Source organism: Molothrus ater, chromosome 7, assembly GCF_012460135.2.
Source record: "Molothrus ater isolate BHLD 08-10-18 breed brown headed cowbird chromosome 7, BPBGC_Mater_1.1, whole genome shotgun sequence".
In the NCBI taxonomy this organism is placed as follows: domain Eukaryota; kingdom Metazoa; phylum Chordata; class Aves; order Passeriformes; family Icteridae; genus Molothrus; species Molothrus ater.
The window spans coordinates 12,612,686-12,633,518 of record NC_050484.2 but is presented as its reverse complement, the minus strand read 5'-3'; the positions used below and the strand labels follow the sequence as shown (position 1 = coordinate 12,633,518).

The window sequence follows — 20,833 nt, the reverse complement described above, 5'->3', positions numbered from 1 at the left end:
AACATGTTTCTGCTGCTGTTCTCTCTCTCATTAATAATTTGGACAATATGGTGAATAATCGGCGTTTTTAGTATGAGAATATAAACTCTCACTGCGGTGTCTTGTGTACAATTTCTTACATGCACTTGCTTAAATGCTAGTGAGGAATCCTACTAAACAGCTTGTGAAATACTTTGGTTGTGAAGGCTTAGTTAATTGTACAGGCGGACACAGTGAATTAATTCTGAAATTAGTCTAGCACATTTATTCAAAATAATTTTTCCTGCATCCAGAATTAAACAATTTATTTCAAATTTCACCTGGATGCAATTTGAATTGCAATTAATAAACTCTCTGACCCCTTTGCTATTAGCAGCACATCTGTGTTCCCTTTCCTTCCCTGCTGAACACTGGTAAGATATATTCTTTTATCATTTTACTTTCTTCACTTGACCTAACATTAATATTTCACAGTGTTAAGGAGAGAGGGCTGGCAAGTATATCCTAATTACTGTGTATATTCTACCCTGGAGTGCTGGAACATACAGTGCTCACAAAAGAGTTCATTTGTGCAGTACCACTGGTGAGCAGAGTTATTAATGAAGATGTGCACACAGATCTCAATAAATGAGTGACAGTTCTGAGGAAAAAGTGACATTTTTTATTGTATTTTATTCTATAGTATTGCTGTGTTTAAAATAGTTTTGTGCCAAATATTGTACATAGTTCCACTACTGTACATAGATGGGAAAACTGTTTTTAGGGCTCTGTGAAACCAGGAAGTAGCAGGAGAAAGCTCTTCCTCTAAAGTGTATGAGGTTGAAACAAAAATGGAAAAGTGAAGGGTAATGGAAACCCATTTCTGTTAGATCTACAGTTTGGAAAGTGATGTCTGCTTCTGAACAATCTAGAGTCAGTGCTCTGTTTCTTGAAAATGTCTTATGTGTTTCTCACATTACTGTATCACTTAATGCTTCCCTGCACCCTCAGTTACTGAAAAGTATTTAAAGAGGCTAAAATAAATAGAATAAATGAAGAGTACTGATTTTTCTGACTAAATGCTGTGTTGCTGCTGCATTGTTAGGTGGTGGGATGTGTAGCAAGAAATGGTCATATCACTACAAAAAATTCTAACAACAATATTCCCTTTCACTCTACTTACTGTGGAGCTCTTTAAGAATAGCTGAACGTGGAGAATTGGTGAGTATTCAAATATGAATGATTAAAACCAGTTATGCTAATGCAGTGCATTGTTCATTGCAATTACCAGGTTTCTTCTCAGTATAAATTACCCATACTTACACTGCATATGATACAAAGTAAGGAAATATGGGTGGCATGAAGTTTCAGTACAGCTTTGTCTTCACTGTTAACCCCCTGTTGAGAAATAGAGAATGGCTATCACCTTCTTTGCATGCAGATTACAGGTTGTGTGCATTACTTACCTGCCAGCTAATGAGGTTCTATTGTTCAAAGTCCCCCGTGTAATTACCACTTTTTAGACTTGCAGCATGGTTGGTACCCCTCCTAGAGCTGTTAGATTTCTTCTGTTATTTACAACATTGGCTGGGCTATTTGCTATTGCAAATAAAAAGGAAATTTCTCTTTACAGGGGTCTGTCATTTTGTCCTGTGTGTACAGCACAGAGCAAAGCAGGACCCTAACTGAGCCTGCTAGTGTGGCAGTAATGTGAGTAAATCAGAATCAGACCTGACTTCTGCAATTCTCTGGGGACAGAGCTCAGCAATATCTGCTTCTGTCATGCTGTTTGTGCTGCCTGCACTCCATGGCTTTTATACCTTTCATTGCCAGGCTCAGTCTGGAGCTGCCCAGCTGGAATCACCTGTTATTGCCAAAGTGACAGACTATGCTCGTGCTTTACTCCTCTCTAATGAACATCACTGTTGTAAATTTGAGTTGTGTTTATGGCATCCTTGCAAAGACTTTTTGATAAATCAGTCACCCATGTTTTCATCTGCTGAATTTGTCTTCTTCATATTCCATCTGCAACAGAAATAGTCCTCTTCCTGTTAAAACAAAAACCAGTTTTTCTCGGTGGGAATATCTAGGAATATTCTACTTGCTTATTTGATCCTCAAAAAAAAAATTAGATAAAAAACTACTGTTGAAATCTAGAAATTATGTTTGTTTTCTAGTAAGATACTGTCTTGTGCTCACTCAGAAAGATCAGTATTATTTAGGCTTTGTAAGTATTATTTAGGCTTTAAACCCATATTTTACATAAAGATTTTCCCAGGACAAGTGATATGGTGGCTTTTTTCAGGTGACATTAGAAAAGGCATTTGATTGTGTTAGAAGTTTGTTATCTTTACAGCCAAGATTATAATCAGCAGTTTTGCATCCGAAGCCTTTTTTATTTGAATTGTGACACTACGAAATTTCATCCTGTGTGCTCACTGCCCCCCACCCTGAAAAAGGAGGAAGGAATTGGAAACCTCTGGGCAATCATCTGAAGTTGTGATGTAAAGTCTATTTAACCCCCTGATGGAAAGTATGTGTGTACCTTGCATGGTACACATTTGCTCCCCAGCCAGTCTTGAGGCTCCAGCTGTCAGCTGTTTCCTGTGTGCTTCTGACTTAGATGTTTCAATTTCTTTCACTGGATACAGATGCTGCAATGATACATGCTTCTGGTATTTTGTTTTCAGACATCTGCAGTGCAATATATCTGGGATTATTTCTATTGTCTTTCAAAGTTGAAAGCACGTTAAAAAAAAAAAAAACCAAACAAAAAACCCAAACAAAAAGCAGCTGTCATTTGTAGTAGGACACTTCATCTTGAGCTGATTATGCTCTGTGAACTGCATATGAGCATCTGAAGGTTTATAGCAGGTTTATGAGGCACAGCTTGAGTTAGATGTCCATCAGGGCTTTGGAGACTAAGCATGCAAGCTTTAGATGGTTCTTCAGGTGATTGTTTCTGCTGGAGGCTTGTACATGAGTTAAAAAAACTTGAGAAAATCTTTGCCCTAGACCACCTTTGTACAAAAAGGAAATAATTTTCTACCCTCAAAATCTGGCTGGCAAATTCAGGACCAAATAGTTTCAGAGAGCAGGTGTTTCCAGTGTTCATTGTTGCTAGACTTGTTTCTTGTGTGTAATGAAAGTTTCTGGATTTTTTTTTAAATTGCATGGTCATTCTACTCTTTTTCTCTTTGCTAGTAAATTATTTTCTAAAATTGTATTTATTTTAGATTTGAATGCATTGACATAACTGATCCTTTGTTCTGTTTATATGTTTATGGGGAGAAACATGAGCTGCTGTTGTTTGAAATATTCTAGTGATATCTAATGATGAGGAACAGCTGGGCTGGGTGGGCTGCATGGAAAATGCCTGGAAATGTGAGATTTAAGGAAGACCATTTTATGTAGAAAATGGGTATAGCTTTCTCATTAGACCTAGACCACAGTGAAATCCTAACGCACATTTTATATTTTTTTTCACCCCTGGCAATACATGGATCTGTCTTTTCAAAGTGTTTGTCTGCTGCTACACACCTAGATTTTGAGTTTCCACAAGCAGCATCTATTTAACTGGCATGATAATTCAGATTTAATTGCTTTAAAAACTAATAACACTACTGTTATGAAGTAGTCTGCATGGTAATGATCTGTAAAACTGCTTATACTTTTAAATTAACAATGATAATGAAGTAAGGCTGGAATGTAGAGAAATTATGTGAAACAGAACACTACCTATCTTTCTGGAAATCCATGTGGCATGCAGACTCAGTTTAGAAGGTATAAACTGACAAATAAAAAACTATATCCAGACCAAAAAAAAAAAAGGAAACATCTTTATTTCCTCAGCAGCAAGACTTGCACCAAAATAAAGCATATCTGTTCTTGGGTATTAGAAGTCTGCTGGGCAAAATGTTTGCTAAGAAATCCATATCTAAACCTGTCTCTGAACTCAGGTTTTCTGACTCCTGAAGTCACAGTATGAATACAAAACAGCAGATTCATCTTCTCATATCTCTTTGAAGTTATTTTTATCTTTGCAACTATTCTTCATCTTGGTGGTTCACCCCAGGCATGCTGGACTGGAACTATGAGAGATGCTATTCACTGCACAGAAATGCACCAGTCCTTGTGCTTGTGGTCCAGCCTGCCTGCTGCTGAGCACAGCACCGCAGAGTGGATTTACACCAGGTCAGAATCTGACCATGCACCTCCCTGCAGTCCTCCTCTTGGTTTATTGTGCACATATCCATTTTCTTTGTAATATCTGTGCACTTTTTTGGTAGCATTTGGTTCTCACCTCCATCCCCCTTCATTGCAGGGGTTAGTTAGCTGCAGTCAGTGAGGATGAGCGGGGCCCAGAGACCAAAGAGAACGCCGGGGGGGTGCAAGGAGCAGAGCTGTGAGATGGAGGCGTTGGGAGGGACGAGAGGAGGGGGGAGCCTGAAGCTCCGCACAACACGTGGAGCAGGGGCTGCTCGTGCATCCCTCTGCAGTGGCTGGGGACTGCCTGCTCTGAAATGCCTCCACTTGCAGCGCTGCCCCTGCTCTCAGGAGAGCAAGGCTGCCCCAGCTGCTGGTCAATGGCTCCGGAGACTCCTCCGAACTTTGCTCAGGGCTGATGCATTTCAAAGCAATTTCACCCTGCGTGAAAGTTCTTTAAAACAGTTCCCAAACCCAGCTGTTTGCAGCTGTGCCCACGTCAGGGGACTGGTCTGAGCGCTACGCCTCGGGCAGCCGCGCACCCGCTCCCAGCTGCCGCTTCAGCCCGTTCGGCCGCGCCCCTCCGCTCCGGCCCGGAGCAGCTCTGCGCGCAGCTGGCGGCGGTCACCCCGCCGGCAGGCAGCACCTCACTCTCGGCTGCCCAGCGGGCGGCGGCACCCGCGACCGGCGGAGCGCGGGGGTGCCGGGGAAGCCGCGGTAGCCGCGTCCGGCCGGTGCCCGCGGGCAGCACATCGGACAGCGGCCGCTGCCCCGCCCGGCCCGGCCCGGCCCGCCACGAGCGCGCGTGCGCGGGGCCGCGCGGCCGGGGGCGGGCGCGGAAGGTGCGCGCGCGCCGCCGCCCGCCCGCGCTGGCGCTGAGGTGTCGAGGCGGTGCCGGTGTGTCCCTCACGGCGGCGGCAGGAGCCGCACGGGCGGTGCCGCTGCAGGGACCCTGCCCGCCCCCGCGCTGAGGTGCCGCTGTGTCCCTCGCGGCGGCGGCGGCGGCAGGAGCCGCACGGGCGGTGCCGCTGCGGGGACCAGCCCGCGCCGCTCCGCCCGCGCCCCCCGGGCACAGCCCGCCGGCCGTGAGGGCTGTGCCGCGCTGCCCCCCCGCCCCGGGGCGCTATGAGCCATGAAGCCGCCCGGCAGCAACTCCCTGCGGCAGCCTGGCTGCGGCGGCCGCCGCCGCCCCGCGCTCCTGCCGCTCCTCGGCCGCCTCGTCTCGCTGCTCCTGCTCCTCCATGGCTCCTCTGTCCCCCGGGCCCGCGCGGCTGCAGCGGCCGCCGGTGGGTATGGCGGGGGTGCGGGTGCTCGAGGTGTCTGCGGCCCCTCGGCCGTCGTCCCCCGCGATAAACCCCGGCAACATCCATTTCCCTTCAACCATTCCTTCCTCCCTTCCCGCTCCCAGCTTTGTGTACGTGTCTGTGTCGGCGTGTGTAACCCGGGGCTCAGTTAAGGTTTCGCTGGCTTGCTTGCTTTCACAAAGGAGAGGGACGTGCGGTGCCGGTGCTGCAGTGTGTTAGGGATGCTGCCCGTGAGGGATGCGACACAAAAAGCTCCGGTGGGCTTTGGATGTGTCACGGTGCATGTGGACGGCGATCCGCTAATTTGTCTGCTTGGGGTCGGGTTTTCGGGTGTGCTTTGTTGTTTATTTGCGCTTGGTTGTCTATAGGTGACATGTGGAATGCTCTGAATGCAGTCTGTTTGTGCATCATGTTATTATTGTTGGTACATTGCCGTTACCTTGTAATATTGTTGTGTTGTTACATCGCGTTGATTGACTGTCTTGAAATTTTAATGAAGAAAGATACCGGATTTCTTTTCAAAGGCTGCTACTGAAGTAAAGGGCTCTTGTCAAAGTTAAAAGAAGTAGAAATCAATTACCTTTACATAATAGGAAGTTTAGCATTCCGTGCACATGGACTCTGAATTCAGTGTATGTTAGCAACACTGGGAGTATTCTTAGCTTTTTGTACATTTTTTTTTTTTGGTGAAAGAATTTAGCTATGCAAGAGGAGGTAGGGGGTAACTACATATCCATTAAGTTGAGGATTTTTTCCTCCTGAAGGTTGAGAAGTATTAAAATATTTATAATCTATGCATATGAAAATGTAGATTAATGCAATTAAATAAATAATGTTCTTTCTGAAACCATTTTATATGCAAAAAATGAATCAAATCTAGCTCAGTGAGTAAGCTATCTTTTTGTTTGCTTGAGTAATTAGTAAAATGTTAGAAAACTGCAAGGAAATATGTAGCTTTTTCATGGAAATAAACACATTCTGCCATGGAATTTATGGCTGGCATATCTTTCTTCCCCAGGCCTGCACTGGAATGAAACAGCAAGTGGTATAGAGGAAGTACTGGCAGATGAAGAGAGTACATTTCAACAGAGTAACAGCAGTAACAGCAAAAATAACAGCTACAGCAATGCAATCCAGAAAGAAATCACACTGCCTTCAAGACTAATCTATTACATCAACAGAGACTCTGAGACCCCTTACCATATCCTGGATACCAGGGCAAGGCACCAGCAGAAACATGACAAGGTAGGGTAAAAAGAGGCTCATCTGCAGAATTTTCAAAACTGTGATATGTGACGTGAAACTGTGTTTGTTTTGGTCTGTAGATATTCAAGCCTTAATGGTGGTCCCTACCACAATTTTTAGAAATTAAGGGAGTACATGTAATTAAACAAGAATGTAATTTCCCTTGTGTTAACTTAAAGATAATTATTTTGAATTCCAGAACGGTTCAGAAACTGAACTGTAGATAAAACAAATGAGAATTATGTGAGGTTGACTTGACTAATCAGCATAGATACTGGTTTCTTCACTTTTGATACACAGCCATCAACAAAATGTTTCTTCCAAAATAGCTCTAGACTGCAGAAGTACCTGCATAGGGAGCTTCTTTGGAATCCTAAACTTGCAGCATAAATTACTTAGCTTTGAGTGTGCCATGCACTACCTAATAAATGCAACATTCATTTCCTGCCACTGCATGGCCAGTGAAGACCACTGTAAATGTTACTATTTTTTGTCAAACAGTACCTGCGTTCTTCATGTTTTATGGCAAGATCTAGTATTACATTTTGTATGGATGCACCTAGTAAGTTGTTTGGGGTTTTTTTCCTCCTGAAATTATATGGAATTGAACAAACTTTGGTTTTGGGAATAACTTTGTAAAGAAATAAACCTGTCTAAACAATATCACTTAGTACCCTTTAAATTAATTTTGTCCCATTTTTATAAATCTTAATTAAAAAAATTAATTTCTTCCTACAGGGTAAAAGGTAAAGTGAAAGTAAAGATGGTTTGAATATAAAGAAGTAGGGAAGAGACAACAGAGCAAGTCAGTGTGTATGATATTACTGAAGGACTCAGCTATAATGAAGTTCCCACCCATTGAAATTTTAGACCGTGAATTTAATACGTGTTGTATGTCCTTTTGCTGATATTGATTATGTGCCATTTCAGATGTGGAATTAATAATAAGGCACTGAATAATCTTTAAAAAAAAGGTTGAGGTACCTGTATAATTTTTATTTTTTAATAGGAAGAAAGGTTGCTTCCTAGCTTATTGAACATGGATACTGGTGTGTGCCTTTGGATGCATCTCAATACATGAATATGTTATGGTTGGCACAGAAAAGCTTTTTGTTGGAACCTGGAGCTACTTAAGAGAACACTACATTCACAACTAATATTCTTTCAAGTGACTCCACTCTTTTAAATACCAAGGTCTTGCTGTTCCCCTCTTGGGAAGAAAGGGACTAAAAGTGCTTGCAGACTTGCTTTTGGGAATAATGCTTCTTCCATGTTGCTGTATGTTGGTTTGAAATCCACTGGGGACAATGTCTACCAATCTCTGTGCTTACCCAGCACTGCCCACGAGAACGTTGCTGTTCCTTCCTATGCCCTACCTTGTATCTTCGTGTTGGAGTAAAGCTCTGCAGAAATCAGTGCTGACAGAATTGGTATTGATTTCCTTGGGCATGCTTGCTGCTGACTGTTGTGTAAAGTGGATCTTCTTTCTATGCACTGTGTCCCTTTTAAGCACAGGGAATGCTAATGCTGCAGTTTTTCCCACAGAAGGGTTCCTCAGTCCTGGGCCTTCACGGAGAGTGACATTATATTGACTTCATTCTTCTGGCATGAAATTTCGATTGTTTTGTATTTATTGTTTATGTTTAATTGAAGGAAAGAGTTGATTATGTTCATTGTCTAGATGGAGTTTTGTATGTCTTGCTTCTGGTCATTGTACCTGACGCCTTCACCCCCAGCTTGCATCTTGTGCATTTCCTTGGTATTATATTGTCTTGGTATCATATTATATTATATGATCTTCTCTGTAGAGCATTAATCGGGGCAGGGGGAAGTCTGGATGTTGTAAAAAGAAAACCCAAACAACAACCCATAAACAAAACAATGCAATTGATTATGAAAGATACCCAGGGGTTGGCTTTGACTTAGTGGGGGGATTCTTTTCAATACTGGCTTTTATCCTTCCCAAAATTAAAAGATATATATGGTAATAAAGATATATATGAGGTATATAAGGTATATATGGTAATATAAAGGTATATAAGATATATATGGTAATAAATCCTACCTGTGAGATTTTGATGTCTCTTATTGGTAATTAAGAGAAGTAGTTAGGTAAATAACAATTAAATAACAAAATATAGTTAGGTAAAGAAAGACATCTGTATTTAGGATTTTTTTAATAACATGTGAAAAAAGTTAAGACAGCCTTCTATATGTATAGAGTGGAAAATTTTGAGGAAAAAATGTTTTTGTTGTTCTTTCACTGTTCTTGGGACTATACATTTTAACCTCTATTTTCTTGTCAACCTTAATATGCCATTTATAGGCATATGATGTGGAAACAGTCCCTAATTATTGATAATATTCAGTAGACTCCTTTCTGTGGAACTTCTCTACAGTGGTCAGAATAATGTAATATGGCAAGTTTGTGGGATTAGGCCCGAATGCCTCAGAAATGCTGAGTCACTATAAGGAGAGGATGAGACTAGAAGAAATTATGTGCATATGGGAAGAAAGAGATTGGAGAAGTTGGAGAAATATAATTATGTAAAATTGTTTAAAATATTTTTTAAAAATCATGTCCCAAAAGTAAGGGTCTGCAATGTTCTTCATGAACTGTTGGTAGAAATTAAACACTGGAAACAGTGTAGCAGAGAATAAAACCCCCATAAATAATAAGTTACTTTCTTAGTACTGATTTCCCCTTTTGGTGAAATGTCATCATATTGAGAAGGCGTTTGTCATCAAGACCCTCTCGCATTCCTCCTTCTTGGAAAAAGCTTTTTATCACTGCTAAAAGAAAGAAATGTTCACCACAGTTTTGACAGAGTGATCTATCTCCAAGGGGGCAGAGTTTGAGTATATACTTTATTTTATCTTGTGCTCTTAAAAAAGCAGATTTTAAATACTTGATGCTTGAAAACTCTGAATTCTGTGTACCTGTTTCCTCATAGTCAAATTAAGAGTAGCTGGTTTTGAGTTCTTCTGAAGTTATTTTTAGTGCAAAATGCTCAAAAATTAACATCTATTTATAAAAACACACTGAAGAAACTCACAGGAATCCATAAAATTGATGAAGAGGTCTGAGTCACCTGTGGTCTTTTTAAGCTTCTGCAGGTGGATGTAGTATTTTGAAGGAACTGTTAATCTCTTTATTGAACTGGATGACTGCTTTGGTTCATTTTCACAGGCTACATGCACAAGATTTTAGGAGCTAGCTGGAAGACTGCATGGGGCACAGCTTGTCACAATAAGCTAGGAGCAAGTCCTTACAGTGGCCAGCAGAAGGAAAAATCCTGCAATGCAAGGTGTTTGAAGATAATAGGATTGCTGGAGAAACAGAGCCCAGGGCAACCTTAGCAAATTTTGAGTGGAAAATAACTCAAACTGGATTCATATGGAGGCTGACTGTATCTGCTGGAGAGTTTTCTGAATCAGAAGTTTTCAGGAGCTGTAAAGGAGCCATCTCTTCATGCATAATTATAAGCTGTTAATGTGATTTTTGGGAAGGAGAGAGGTGTTAGGAAAGCTGTTTTGCAGATCCTAAAGAGGGAAAAATAAGGAAGAGTACTTTTGACTATGACGATGTTCCCCCTTCCCTAAAAAAGTTTGATTTATTTTGAGCTATTTTTCATGGGGTGGAACTCCAGGTGTTTCTGATCAGGTCAGGTGTTTGTCATTTACATAAAGAACATACTCCTGCCAGGTGGATGCAATAATTTTTGCTATGTTGCCTTGCTTTAAAGGTTGAGATACAGTGCTGTCTCAGTCCTCTATGTAATTTTTGTATGCAGCATATGAAAGTTGAGCAGGAAAACATCCTTAAGATGAAGGAAAACAACTCTTTTCTATTTAAAAGGAAGCAGTATTGAAAGAAAAGCAGGTTTGTTTTTTTTGTTGTTGTTGTTGAAGAATCTTTGTGGTATTTTAGCTGGCTTTGTCTTTTCTTTCTTTTTCCCTGTGGTGCAGCTTCAGTTTGCACTACTTGTAAATGGAAGATTGTGTGTACTTTTTTTTTTCTATTCTATGTTGAATTTATAGTAATGCAAAAGGCTTATCTTGACTCTGTGTCTTCAGTAGTTACTAACAGGAGGATTGAAATTGGTCTTCCAGTCTTTTGTTTCTCCAAGTAGATTTTCCTTATGCCAACTTCAGCTAGATTTAGATCTTTGTTTCTTAGCTGAAATGCAGGTAATGTTATTTCTACAACTTAAGTTCTTTTTTTAAATGTATTTCTGGATTCTTTCATGAGCTTCACACAACAACCTATGAAAGGTTTAATTTCCTAAGTTTTAGGTAGCACAATACTTGTACTTGCTATGCCTTGTTCTGAAATAGAAATACATGAAGTTTATAGGATTTCTAGCATTTGCAGGACGCTGAGTACTGCAGGAAAGTGACCCAAGAGGGGGATGCACTACTTTGTAGAGTCTTACCAAAAAATCCTCAAGGGGGATATGGCTTTGAAGGCCGGTGTAACTACGGAAGGGTATCTAAGTATTGCCATGGTGGGAGAGAAGGGTGAGTTCTGTCCTCTGGGGTTTAGATACACAACAGTAGCATTGCTTCCAGGGGTCTTTTTTCACATGCCCATGACTGTTCTTTCAAAGAACAGTCTTCGAGGCTTGGGGTTCAAGTGCATCGAAGTAACTCCTCTGTTGTTAAAGTCCAGAGACAAATCATCAACAAGAGATTTTCTGAAATGCTGTATGTTTTAAACATCAGTTTTCACGTGCTGCTGGGACATTTATGTATTCTGTTTCAGTATGAAATGCTTTATTTCCAGGGAGTAGTGGAAGGTTGTTTCGGTGGATGTGCCACACAGTGGAATGTAACCAAATGCTAGAAGAGGGAATGGTTTCTGTATGGGGTCTGAGGATAGGCCAACAAGCTGAGAGCCGGATTAGGAGCTAATGTGTAGTAAGTCATGTTGACTTGTGACAAAACTAAGGCTATTATTAGAATGGAGGTCTAGAGCAAAAAACTGTTTTGATGGTGTAAATTCCATCTAAATCTGACTTGCATTTCTATTTCCATAATGAGAATGATGAAACCTCTTGCTCAGCTTCTAAACTCAGAGAGGTAGCTTTTGGCCATTATTTTAGTCAGCAGAATTGTATGAAAAAATAGATTTCTAAAAGCAGTGAGCTTGTCCTTTGGAGATGGTATCTGCATGAATATAGCAAAAGACTCATAGCTACCATTAGTCAGTTAAATAAGGCTGTTACTTTTGTTCAAAGGCTTGTGACAGAAAGTATTTTTGAAGGGATAACACATTATTGCATTGGGCATAGTTTTACTGTGAAGAAAGTAAAACTTATATAGTAGTTTATTTTTGGTGATGATGATTATAAATTTCCTAAAAGTCTGAAAAAAGTGAATTATCAACAAAGGATGCCCACATATCATAATGAAAACAATGAAAGGATTCAAGTTGTGACGTAGATCAGTAGAACTGAGAGTCCTGTTACAGCCATTTTTATATTGAAAAATTCTGTAACCTAATGACTGATTTGAAAGAAGCTGGAGTTCTTTACACATACGGATTTTTAGCTTGGAAAAAACCCTGAGAGCTACTACTTTGCATAAGCATCTACAGCACTCTTAGAATGTCCCTAGTATGAAAAATCTCTTATTACAATGACTATACCAGTAATTTGAACTCCCAGAATAGGGGAAAAAAAAAGGTCTTTTGGGTATGAGGACAGGAAGAATTTGAGAGACTCAGACCTTTCTTCAACCCGCATTGCTATACATCATCAGTAAGTCTTTGCTGAAGAAAAACTTTATATAATTTTGGAGCTTTGCCATTGGAATACGCTATAGCTGTCAAAGCAGGAACCTCTGCAGAGGTTTTTAGATGATAAGCAAACACAGACAAAGGAACTTGGTCTCCTCTTTGTGTAAATAAAGAATACTTATGCATGCGTGAGCATTTGCATGTGCGCAAGCCATACAAGAGGATGATGTTTAATATTTTTCCTGCAAAAATATCTATATTCAAAATATGTGCTGATTGACATTATATTCTTGTTTGAATTTATATTTCTATGCCAATGAGAAGAACACTATTTCAGATTATTCTTCGGGTATTTGTATTACACCTGTAGTTGATGACAGAATACAGTGAAATTATAAGGTGGATAACAGAATTGCAGATACTTTTCTGAAATACTTCCTCCTATCATTGTGGTACATGATGCTTGTAATGCTTAAAACACCTGATTATAATTTGCTTTCTATGCTAACTTATTGCAGGAAAATAATGTTTCAGGATAGGATATTTAGTCTCATTACCTTCAGCTGGTTTATGGCTTTTGGGAGTGGTTATTTATAGTTAAACTGAATTAAGAGAATCTGTATTTGCTGTAGCAGCAGTGTATTGCATTCACCTGACTTCAAAACAGTGCTTTTGCTAAACTGCAGGGATTTAAAATCTTTTTGTAAGCCATGGTTTCAGCTGAGTTTGGTGGAGAACATGTCCTGCTGCAGGTCATCAAATTAGTGTCAGCTGCTTTGCAGCAATTGCTTTTGTGTACAGGCTGCATCTGCTAGTGAGTCACACTAATAGATAGCAAGTAGTGTTTTTATACACGGAAATATTTTCAGAAATAGCAATGCTGCTATATGTAATTCTACAAGATGAAGGGGTTTTATGATATTGCAGACCAGGAATAAAAACTACTTTTAATACTTTGAAATTGCAGAAAGATAAAGAATAGATGGTTCATGGCTTAGAAGCTTGAAGGGTGATACACAGATAGCATTGAACAGTCTTGGCTGGACAACAGGAAAGCTGTAGCAGGTCAGACTAGTCATCCATCTAGCTGTCACTGAAATCAGTAGCTGATGCCTAGGGAGAGACTTCTCATGTTTCAGAATTATCTTAATGGAATAGTTCATGCTCTTGTAAATTTTGCAGATATTTAATGTTGAAATGTTGTTTGTGGCATATATATGAGGACACATCTTTTTGGGTAAATGTTACATGTGGAGGAGATTCAAAGCAGTAGCTTTTCTATCTCTTAAGTGGAATCCTTATGGCACAAAAGTAATTGCAGCCCTTTTCCTGTAACAAATTCTCATGCTTTAAAAAAAAAAATACATGTGTGTTTTGAAAACATAATAAGGTTTTTGTGATGAACAGGTTCTTGGAAAGCTCCTTGTGCTACTTGTTCCTTTATTTCATTTGTAAAAAAAAAAGTGGATTTGGGGTTGAAAAGCCTTTCCTACTAGGCATGTATTTAACCTGACATTTCCTCTTTTTTTTTTTATTTTTATGAATATGCCAGCACAGTCTTTCTGAGCATGCCACCTGTTTGTGTTTATACTTAAACTGTTTTGCTCTGCTGATTCAGAGCAGCTGTAAACTCAGATCTGCCAGGCCAGTGTTAGAAAATTGGTGAACTGGTGAGACAACAATATACATTGACCAAAAAATAGAACAGAGAGAAAGCTTAGTAGTGGTTTGCTTCTATGTGATTTTAGATATCAGCTAGGAATATTATTTCTTTAATTCACGTTTAGAGTAATTGTATTTTTTAATGAAGAAAAACAGCCTTTAGCTAAGATTGTTTAATGGCATTAAAAGGTATTTAAAATTTTTGTACATGACTTTTGTTTTTAAAAAAGAAGCTTAACAACAAAGCTCTGTGACCCTATTGAAAGGGAAATTATAATTCTGGCAGCAAAGAATGACAAAGTATTAAAGGAAATGTCACAGCTGATTTCAGTCGCAATAGCAATTTAAAAAAATATATTGAAGAATTTTCTGAAAGATGATTAATAACTTTGCTGAGAAGGAAGATTAAAATCGGTGCTACTTTGTGTAGTGCAAGAATGGAAGAGAAACATAAAAAACTTATCCTTTGTGGAGAAATTTCCAAAAGAGAACAGAACTAACCATAAAAGCTAACCTTCATACTATTTAAGTTATGCTGTAAACTAGCTAGAATTTGATATATTTTCTGTGACATACCTGAGGGTTAATTGTGGTGTTTAATAAAAAATAGGGGTTTTTTTGTCTTTTGACTAATGGGCTTAGACATAATATTCCAGCTTTGTGTAATTATTTATACTGTATCAAATTAGTGTATAAGTAAGCATGATTTTATTAGAATATTATCAGGAAAGATACTGTGAAATTCAGATCTAATCTCTTCAACCCTGCCGGGACAGCTCTTCACAAAAAGAAATTCTTGGATCATCTCTTATCATTTCCCCATTTTTCTAGAAAACATAAGCATGTTTTAAACGTCTTTGGCTACAGTTATTACAGTGTAGAGAAAAATAAAGAATACAATTTATCTGACAAGAACTGAATATCCTGAAGTTAAACTTAACTCCCTATGCAAGACAAGCTAATGTTGATCTGTTGTGTGTTGACCAGCATCAGTATTCTTTATACTGATTTAGTTACAGTGCCAAGTACAAAGCCATTGATTGTGAAGGGATTACATTGAAGGAGTTTTTCATAATATGTAATAGGAGCCTTGCCGTGATTTTCATATTTGAAAGTGTGTATTACAAATGCTTTAATTATTTCAGCCTTTTAAAGGGAATGATTGCAATAACTAAATTAAAAGAACAGTATACTACATTGCTTATGTTACGCAGCCATCTGCTTATGGCAAAATATAGACATTTCTGTGAAACTTTTTTTTTCTTTACTTTTTGTGAGGGATGAGTATGTATTTCAAAGTACACTTTTCAGGTACCGTTTGCTTCCCTCTAAAAAGGAAAATCCTTTCGAATGAGAATTTGGTACAAGGGCAAAAGTTTTCATATGCCCATGAGATTCATCAAAATAAGCATATTTTCCATAACTTTGTTTTTCACAGTCACATTTGTTGTGTATTATCTAAATCTCAGTGAATATTTTGACAACTGTGTGTTTCTGTTTACAGGCTGTACATCTGGCCCAGGCAAGTTTCCAGATTGAGGCCTTTGGCTCTAAATTCATCCTTGACCTCACACTGAATAAGTAAGTGCATGATTTGAGGTTGCTTTCACTCCTGCTCTTATTATCATCTTGTGGTACAAGGTCAGGGCATGTAACATTCCAAGATCTGTTGAAAAAAGATGCTGTTATCAAAGTTTATGAATACAAAACAACATTTAACATTTTTTATGTAATTATCAGTAATGCTTGCTGACACCCATAAAGTAGATACCCTTAAAATTTTATTGTTCATGGTAAAATAAATTGTGATAGATGGAGAAATTCTAGTACTGGTAGTGTTTGCAAAGTGTGGATTTTCTTGTGCTTTTTTTAAAAACTGATTGATGAATTATCATGAGATGTTTTAGTTGCTCAAGTCAGTGTGCAGAAATACTGTAAATACTTGTATGAATAGCTCATCTTTAGTGATCTGGAAATCATGTTTTTGTCACTACAGTGATGAAGTTACTAATGAGATGGGACTCTTAATGGTGTGGCTGTGCTGAAAGGTGCAGCTCGAGTCTGTTTGCTGTAAGACAGACAATTTTACATAATTCTTTGGTCTAGAAGAACTGGCTTGTAATACAGGGCAGTGGTGGTTTAGTTGTGTATATCCCACATGCTTTTATATCACTGCTGAAAGTGTGGAACTATGATTTTCTAAAAATTGTAATGACTTGTTTTTGGCCGCTGAAAGTTTAAGAATAAGGTAGAAGTATAAAATTCATACTAAATACTAGACAGGTAAAATGTAATGCTCAAAAGTGCATTTGCCCCTTCTCTTGAGACTAAGCATACTTAAAAAAGGAGAAACAAATTTACAGAAACAATTTTAAAAAGCAGTCCTCTGGTCTTGAGGTTCATATGAGGTCTTTTTTTGGTCTTAAACTGTGAAGTCTTGAGTGTCTGGTAAAATATGATTTACGGGAATGTCACACAATTGAAGGACAAAGAAAGCTTTAATATAACTGGATCTTCTCTAGGCTCTGGAAAAATTATAGTGTATTGCAAGGCTGTGTTGTTTTATGAGGGTTGGACTGTGCATAGTAATTCCAATGGAAAATCATGACATGTTTGTGAAGGGAACCAATATTTAGTGCCCTCTAAGCTACAGGGAATTCCTCCTCTTGGTCTGCTTTCCACTGCTCCTGTCTGCACATCCAGTGAGTAGTGAGTGTGTGCACGTATTCCCAAGCTGGCAGTGTACGTAGGGTATGGCTGGTCACACAGACAGTGACAAAGAAAAAACATTGCCTTTACTGGCACCATGCAAACATGCTGACAGCACTTAGGAAAGAAAACAGACTCATAAAGTTCTTCCACAGCTGATGAGAATTGAAAGTTTGCTGGTGAAAGGTACTCCAGCCCTCTTGTGATCCAGGGGAAGCCTGCGTTAACATCTGTTGACACAAATGTTAACACAGGCTTTAAGTTCATTCAATATTGATGCCTAGGCTTGAGGTCTCTGCTGTGGTCACTGTCTTAGGCCTTAGTGTTTCCAGATACAGATCACCCTATAGCTGTTGACTGACTCTCAAGTGTCCTTGCAGATCACACCTATGCAGAATAGAGAGCAAGGTCACAAAGAGAGTACTACAAGTAGGACTTTAATATAGGACAGACAGCAGTGATCAGGTGCCAGGCTATGCCAAACAAGCTGTCTTGCAGCTTACACTAGTGACTCCTTTTTAGGCCACATCTTCTCCTTTTTCCAACAGGCTATGTCCTGATTCACCTTTCCTACCCTTGGCACATTCCCTGAATGTTCCATAAAAATGATATCCACATTTGTTTGCACATAGCCACAAGTCTGGGCAGACATCCTGAGATAAGTTTGTTCCTTCCCAGGGGACAAATTATGTTGTTTACCACTTCTTATCTGTTCTAAATTTCTGGCTGAACCTCTTCAAGACCATGCCTGAGTGGCTTCTTCCATGGCCTGTTGGTCAGGGGCCTAACAGAGACAATAATGAAGACCAGAACTCTTATCTCCTGTTCATTAGGATTTGGGTTTCGTTGCATTTCCTGTCTGAGTCTCATGTTGGATGGCTATTATCCAAGTAAAATCACAAGCCCATTGACATTCCCCATATCCTGGCAATGTTACCCCTTCTCCAGTCCTGCTGTTTGTCCTTGCTTATGAACCATTTGTTGTTAAAAATAAGTAAATGACAGATTTTTTCTAATTGTGGCTGCTTTCTCAGCAATCAAAAAATGCAGTGCCTATCACTTCAAAAAGAGAGAGGGAATGAATTTGCTGTGCACCTTAACTGAAGAAGTTCTGCTCTTGTGATATCAGGAATGTTCTTACTGCCTATATATAAGGCACAGGGTGTTCGGATGCCTTACTGATATCCCTACTGCTTACCTCTTTATACCTTAGGTTTTATCCTAGCTTCTTTAGTGGTTTTTGTCTCATAAACATTTGACTCTTTAGCTGGTTCTGCTCCAGAAAATGACTTGAAAAACTGTGCTAGCTCTGACTGGACATAATACTTTAAAACTGTATGTCATAAAATTTGTAACATAAATTGTAAATACCTGTAGACAATGATGTGAAAAAGACCTATTCTTGTGTTTCAGTTATTTTTATGTGTTCAGCAAAAACCAGCATTTTGCTACTATGTTGGGTTGTAGTTAGCATACTGGTACTGCTAGTGTCTAGTCAGAAGCAAAGGCAGAACAATTGGGAATACCCTTGTATATGATGAATATATATTTGCATCAGTTGTCTAAGGTGAGTTAGTGCCACCGACACTGGATGTATTCTGTGCATTTTGGTTTTGTTCCTGTGGTTTTTTTGAATGTTCTATAAGTAATTAAAACTAAAATCAAGGATGGTTGTTACATGCAAACAGGTTCTAGTTTTTGGTTTTCTTTACCACTGTTGGAAACTTTGTGATTGCCTACCTTCTTTGTTGCAGATGTTCTTTTTTCACAGCAAATACTCTAACTTGACAATTAAGTGAAGAAAATGGGATATTCAAATTCATTAATCTGTAATGGATTAAATAACGTTTTTAGTTAATACTCTTAGTATGAAAATGGAGGATTGTAAGGTATTTGTAATGTGATGACTGTAATGTGGTAGTGGGGTAACACTCCCATTGGAAAAGTTAGACTTACAATTCAACTAAGATTGTCTGCCCAAACCCAATAAACTTCCTATGCAATGAGTAGAATGCAGCAGTGTCATAAAACACAATTTATATAAAGAACCTTTGTTCACTTATTTCAGTAAGTTCACTTCTGTCCTCAAATGGCAGTGTTGTAACGTTGTATTTGGGTAATCAATGATCCTAGTATATCTGACCAGTTTCTTATATTGCTGCATTATTTACGCAAACAAATGTTTGCAAGGTGCTAGAAAATTAGTTTTTAATGATCTCATTTCCAGCAACATGTAAAAAGGCTTTTAACTTGCTCTTTTTCTGCTGAAAGAGAAGAGTTTGTGCAGCTAACTCCTTAAGTCCTATTTTAAGGTAGCAGGCTTTTTGTTCTGGTGTAGTACTAAAACACATTAAAGAGCAGTACTACCAAAAGCAGTGAATTAAAAATGTCTACTTGCTGCTTTTTTAGTGAGGAGGGAAGTTGGCTGTATTTTCTGGCAGTTTACAGCCATGGTGTAGTTCCAGCACAGCGGGCTGAGGCTGTACTGGAACCTTCACCCAGTGGGACTGTGGGCTGAGACACACCTAAGAATAGGAAATTAGTTAATTAATATGGACAGAAACAGAGGGGAAACCCAAAGAGAAAAATTTCTCTCTCTTCCTATGGATAACTTGCCTCAATATTTAGGATTCTTGGGGAAGGGGAGGAAAAAGAAATCACCAAAATCAGTCTGTATTTTTTAGCTTTTCCTTCTTTTCTCTGTAGAGGTCCATCTTTCCAGGAGACTCTGTTTCCAGGAAAATGGATTTCTTTTCCATGAAGATATCATAGAAAAAATATTTGGCATCTTTGACATGAACTGAAAAAAACATCCCCACTGCATTTGACCGCATGACTTAACAATTTGAGATATTAAAATAGAATGACTGTGGTGGAAAGTTAGTTTCTTTTGTGAAGTGCAGCCAACAAGAGAGAAAAGTTTATCTAATTGTTTAAACCGTATAATTGGTGTTTGTTCTTTGTGGTGTATGTTTCTGTAGGACTGAATTAACTGGAGAATGGTCCCAGAGGAGGTTACAATGTTAGCCTAATTTAAAAAACAGTAGGGCAATAACTTAATTATTTGAGAAGCTACTTGATTCTTGGGGTTTTTCCATAATTCTTTTAAAAATGCAAATGGGAAAGCTAGTCACAGTTTTTCAGAAGGAAACTTTGAGTATTTATGACATTCCTTAAATAAACAACAGAAATTTAATAAATTCACCTAAAAACTGTGAGTTCAACAAAGTTTGTGAATATAATTGAAACTGTTAATATAAACAAGGCTGTAGATGGGCATTGCATTAGATGATCGTGCTTTGATTGTCTTAAAACAATACTGCAGCAAGGTCTCTGTTTTTCCCATCTTTATGTGCTACTAAACTATATCTGTCAAATGGACAAAAACATCTGATGGGTGTTCTGCTAAATAATTCAACTAAACTAGGTTGCTCAGACACTGGTACTTAGCTTGAAACATTTCAGAATAGTTAATAAAGTATTGCCTGGTAATAGGTTAGTATAAAGATAATTTAAGAAATATGCAAGAAAGGTAATTCTTGCTGACCTCTGATTTTCTGCAGGCTGTCTGCTAGGTTGCTGGAAGGTAATTTGCTTACTTGTATATGATATCTTTTGGTAATTTCATAGCCTTTTTCTACCCAAATTAATTCTCTTCATCAGGATAGTTAGATGCCAGCTGAGGTAAGCCACTTTTACTCTGCAGCTCTCCTGCTAATGAAAATATCAGCAGTGAAGTACATGCCAGGGAAGTGGATGTGAGTTCTTCAGAAAGCATCTGCTGCTTGCTTTAACAGCTGGTCTGTGCCTTCAAAGGCAGCAGCTACAGGGAATGGCATATCCCTTTGCTGCTTATTTTGCATTTCTCAGTGTAACTCAGGTAGAAGAGTCAGGGGGCAAGACAGCTCAATAAGAACAATTATCTGAGATAAACAAGGCAGAGTGGAAGGAACTGTAGAAAAGGACACAGCAGACAAATTATTTTGTCATGAGTTCATTCAGTATGTTG

General features: G+C 39.0%; 1 protein-coding gene across 11 annotated transcripts in view; it reads left to right on the top strand.

The window, feature by feature from the left end:
- The first annotated feature begins 5,084 nt into the window (after positions 1-5,084).
- Positions 5,085-20,833, top strand: part of ADAM23 (ADAM metallopeptidase domain 23) — a 65,987-nt gene continuing 50,238 nt past the window's right edge. For 5 of the 11 annotated variants that reach the window (XM_036387094.2, XM_036387101.2, XM_036387104.2 and 2 more), the window contains exons 1-3: positions 5,086-5,450; positions 6,487-6,713; positions 15,620-15,696. In XM_036387094.2, coding sequence (XP_036242987.1) covers positions 5,297-5,450; positions 6,487-6,713; positions 15,620-15,696 — 458 coding nt within the window. In that variant the 5' untranslated portion in view covers positions 5,086-5,296. Of the gene's footprint in view, positions 5,451-6,486; positions 6,714-15,619; positions 15,697-20,833 lie in introns of all 11 variants that reach the window. The other 6 variants (XM_036387099.2, XM_036387095.2, XM_036387096.2 and 3 more) reach the window with 2 other exon arrangements.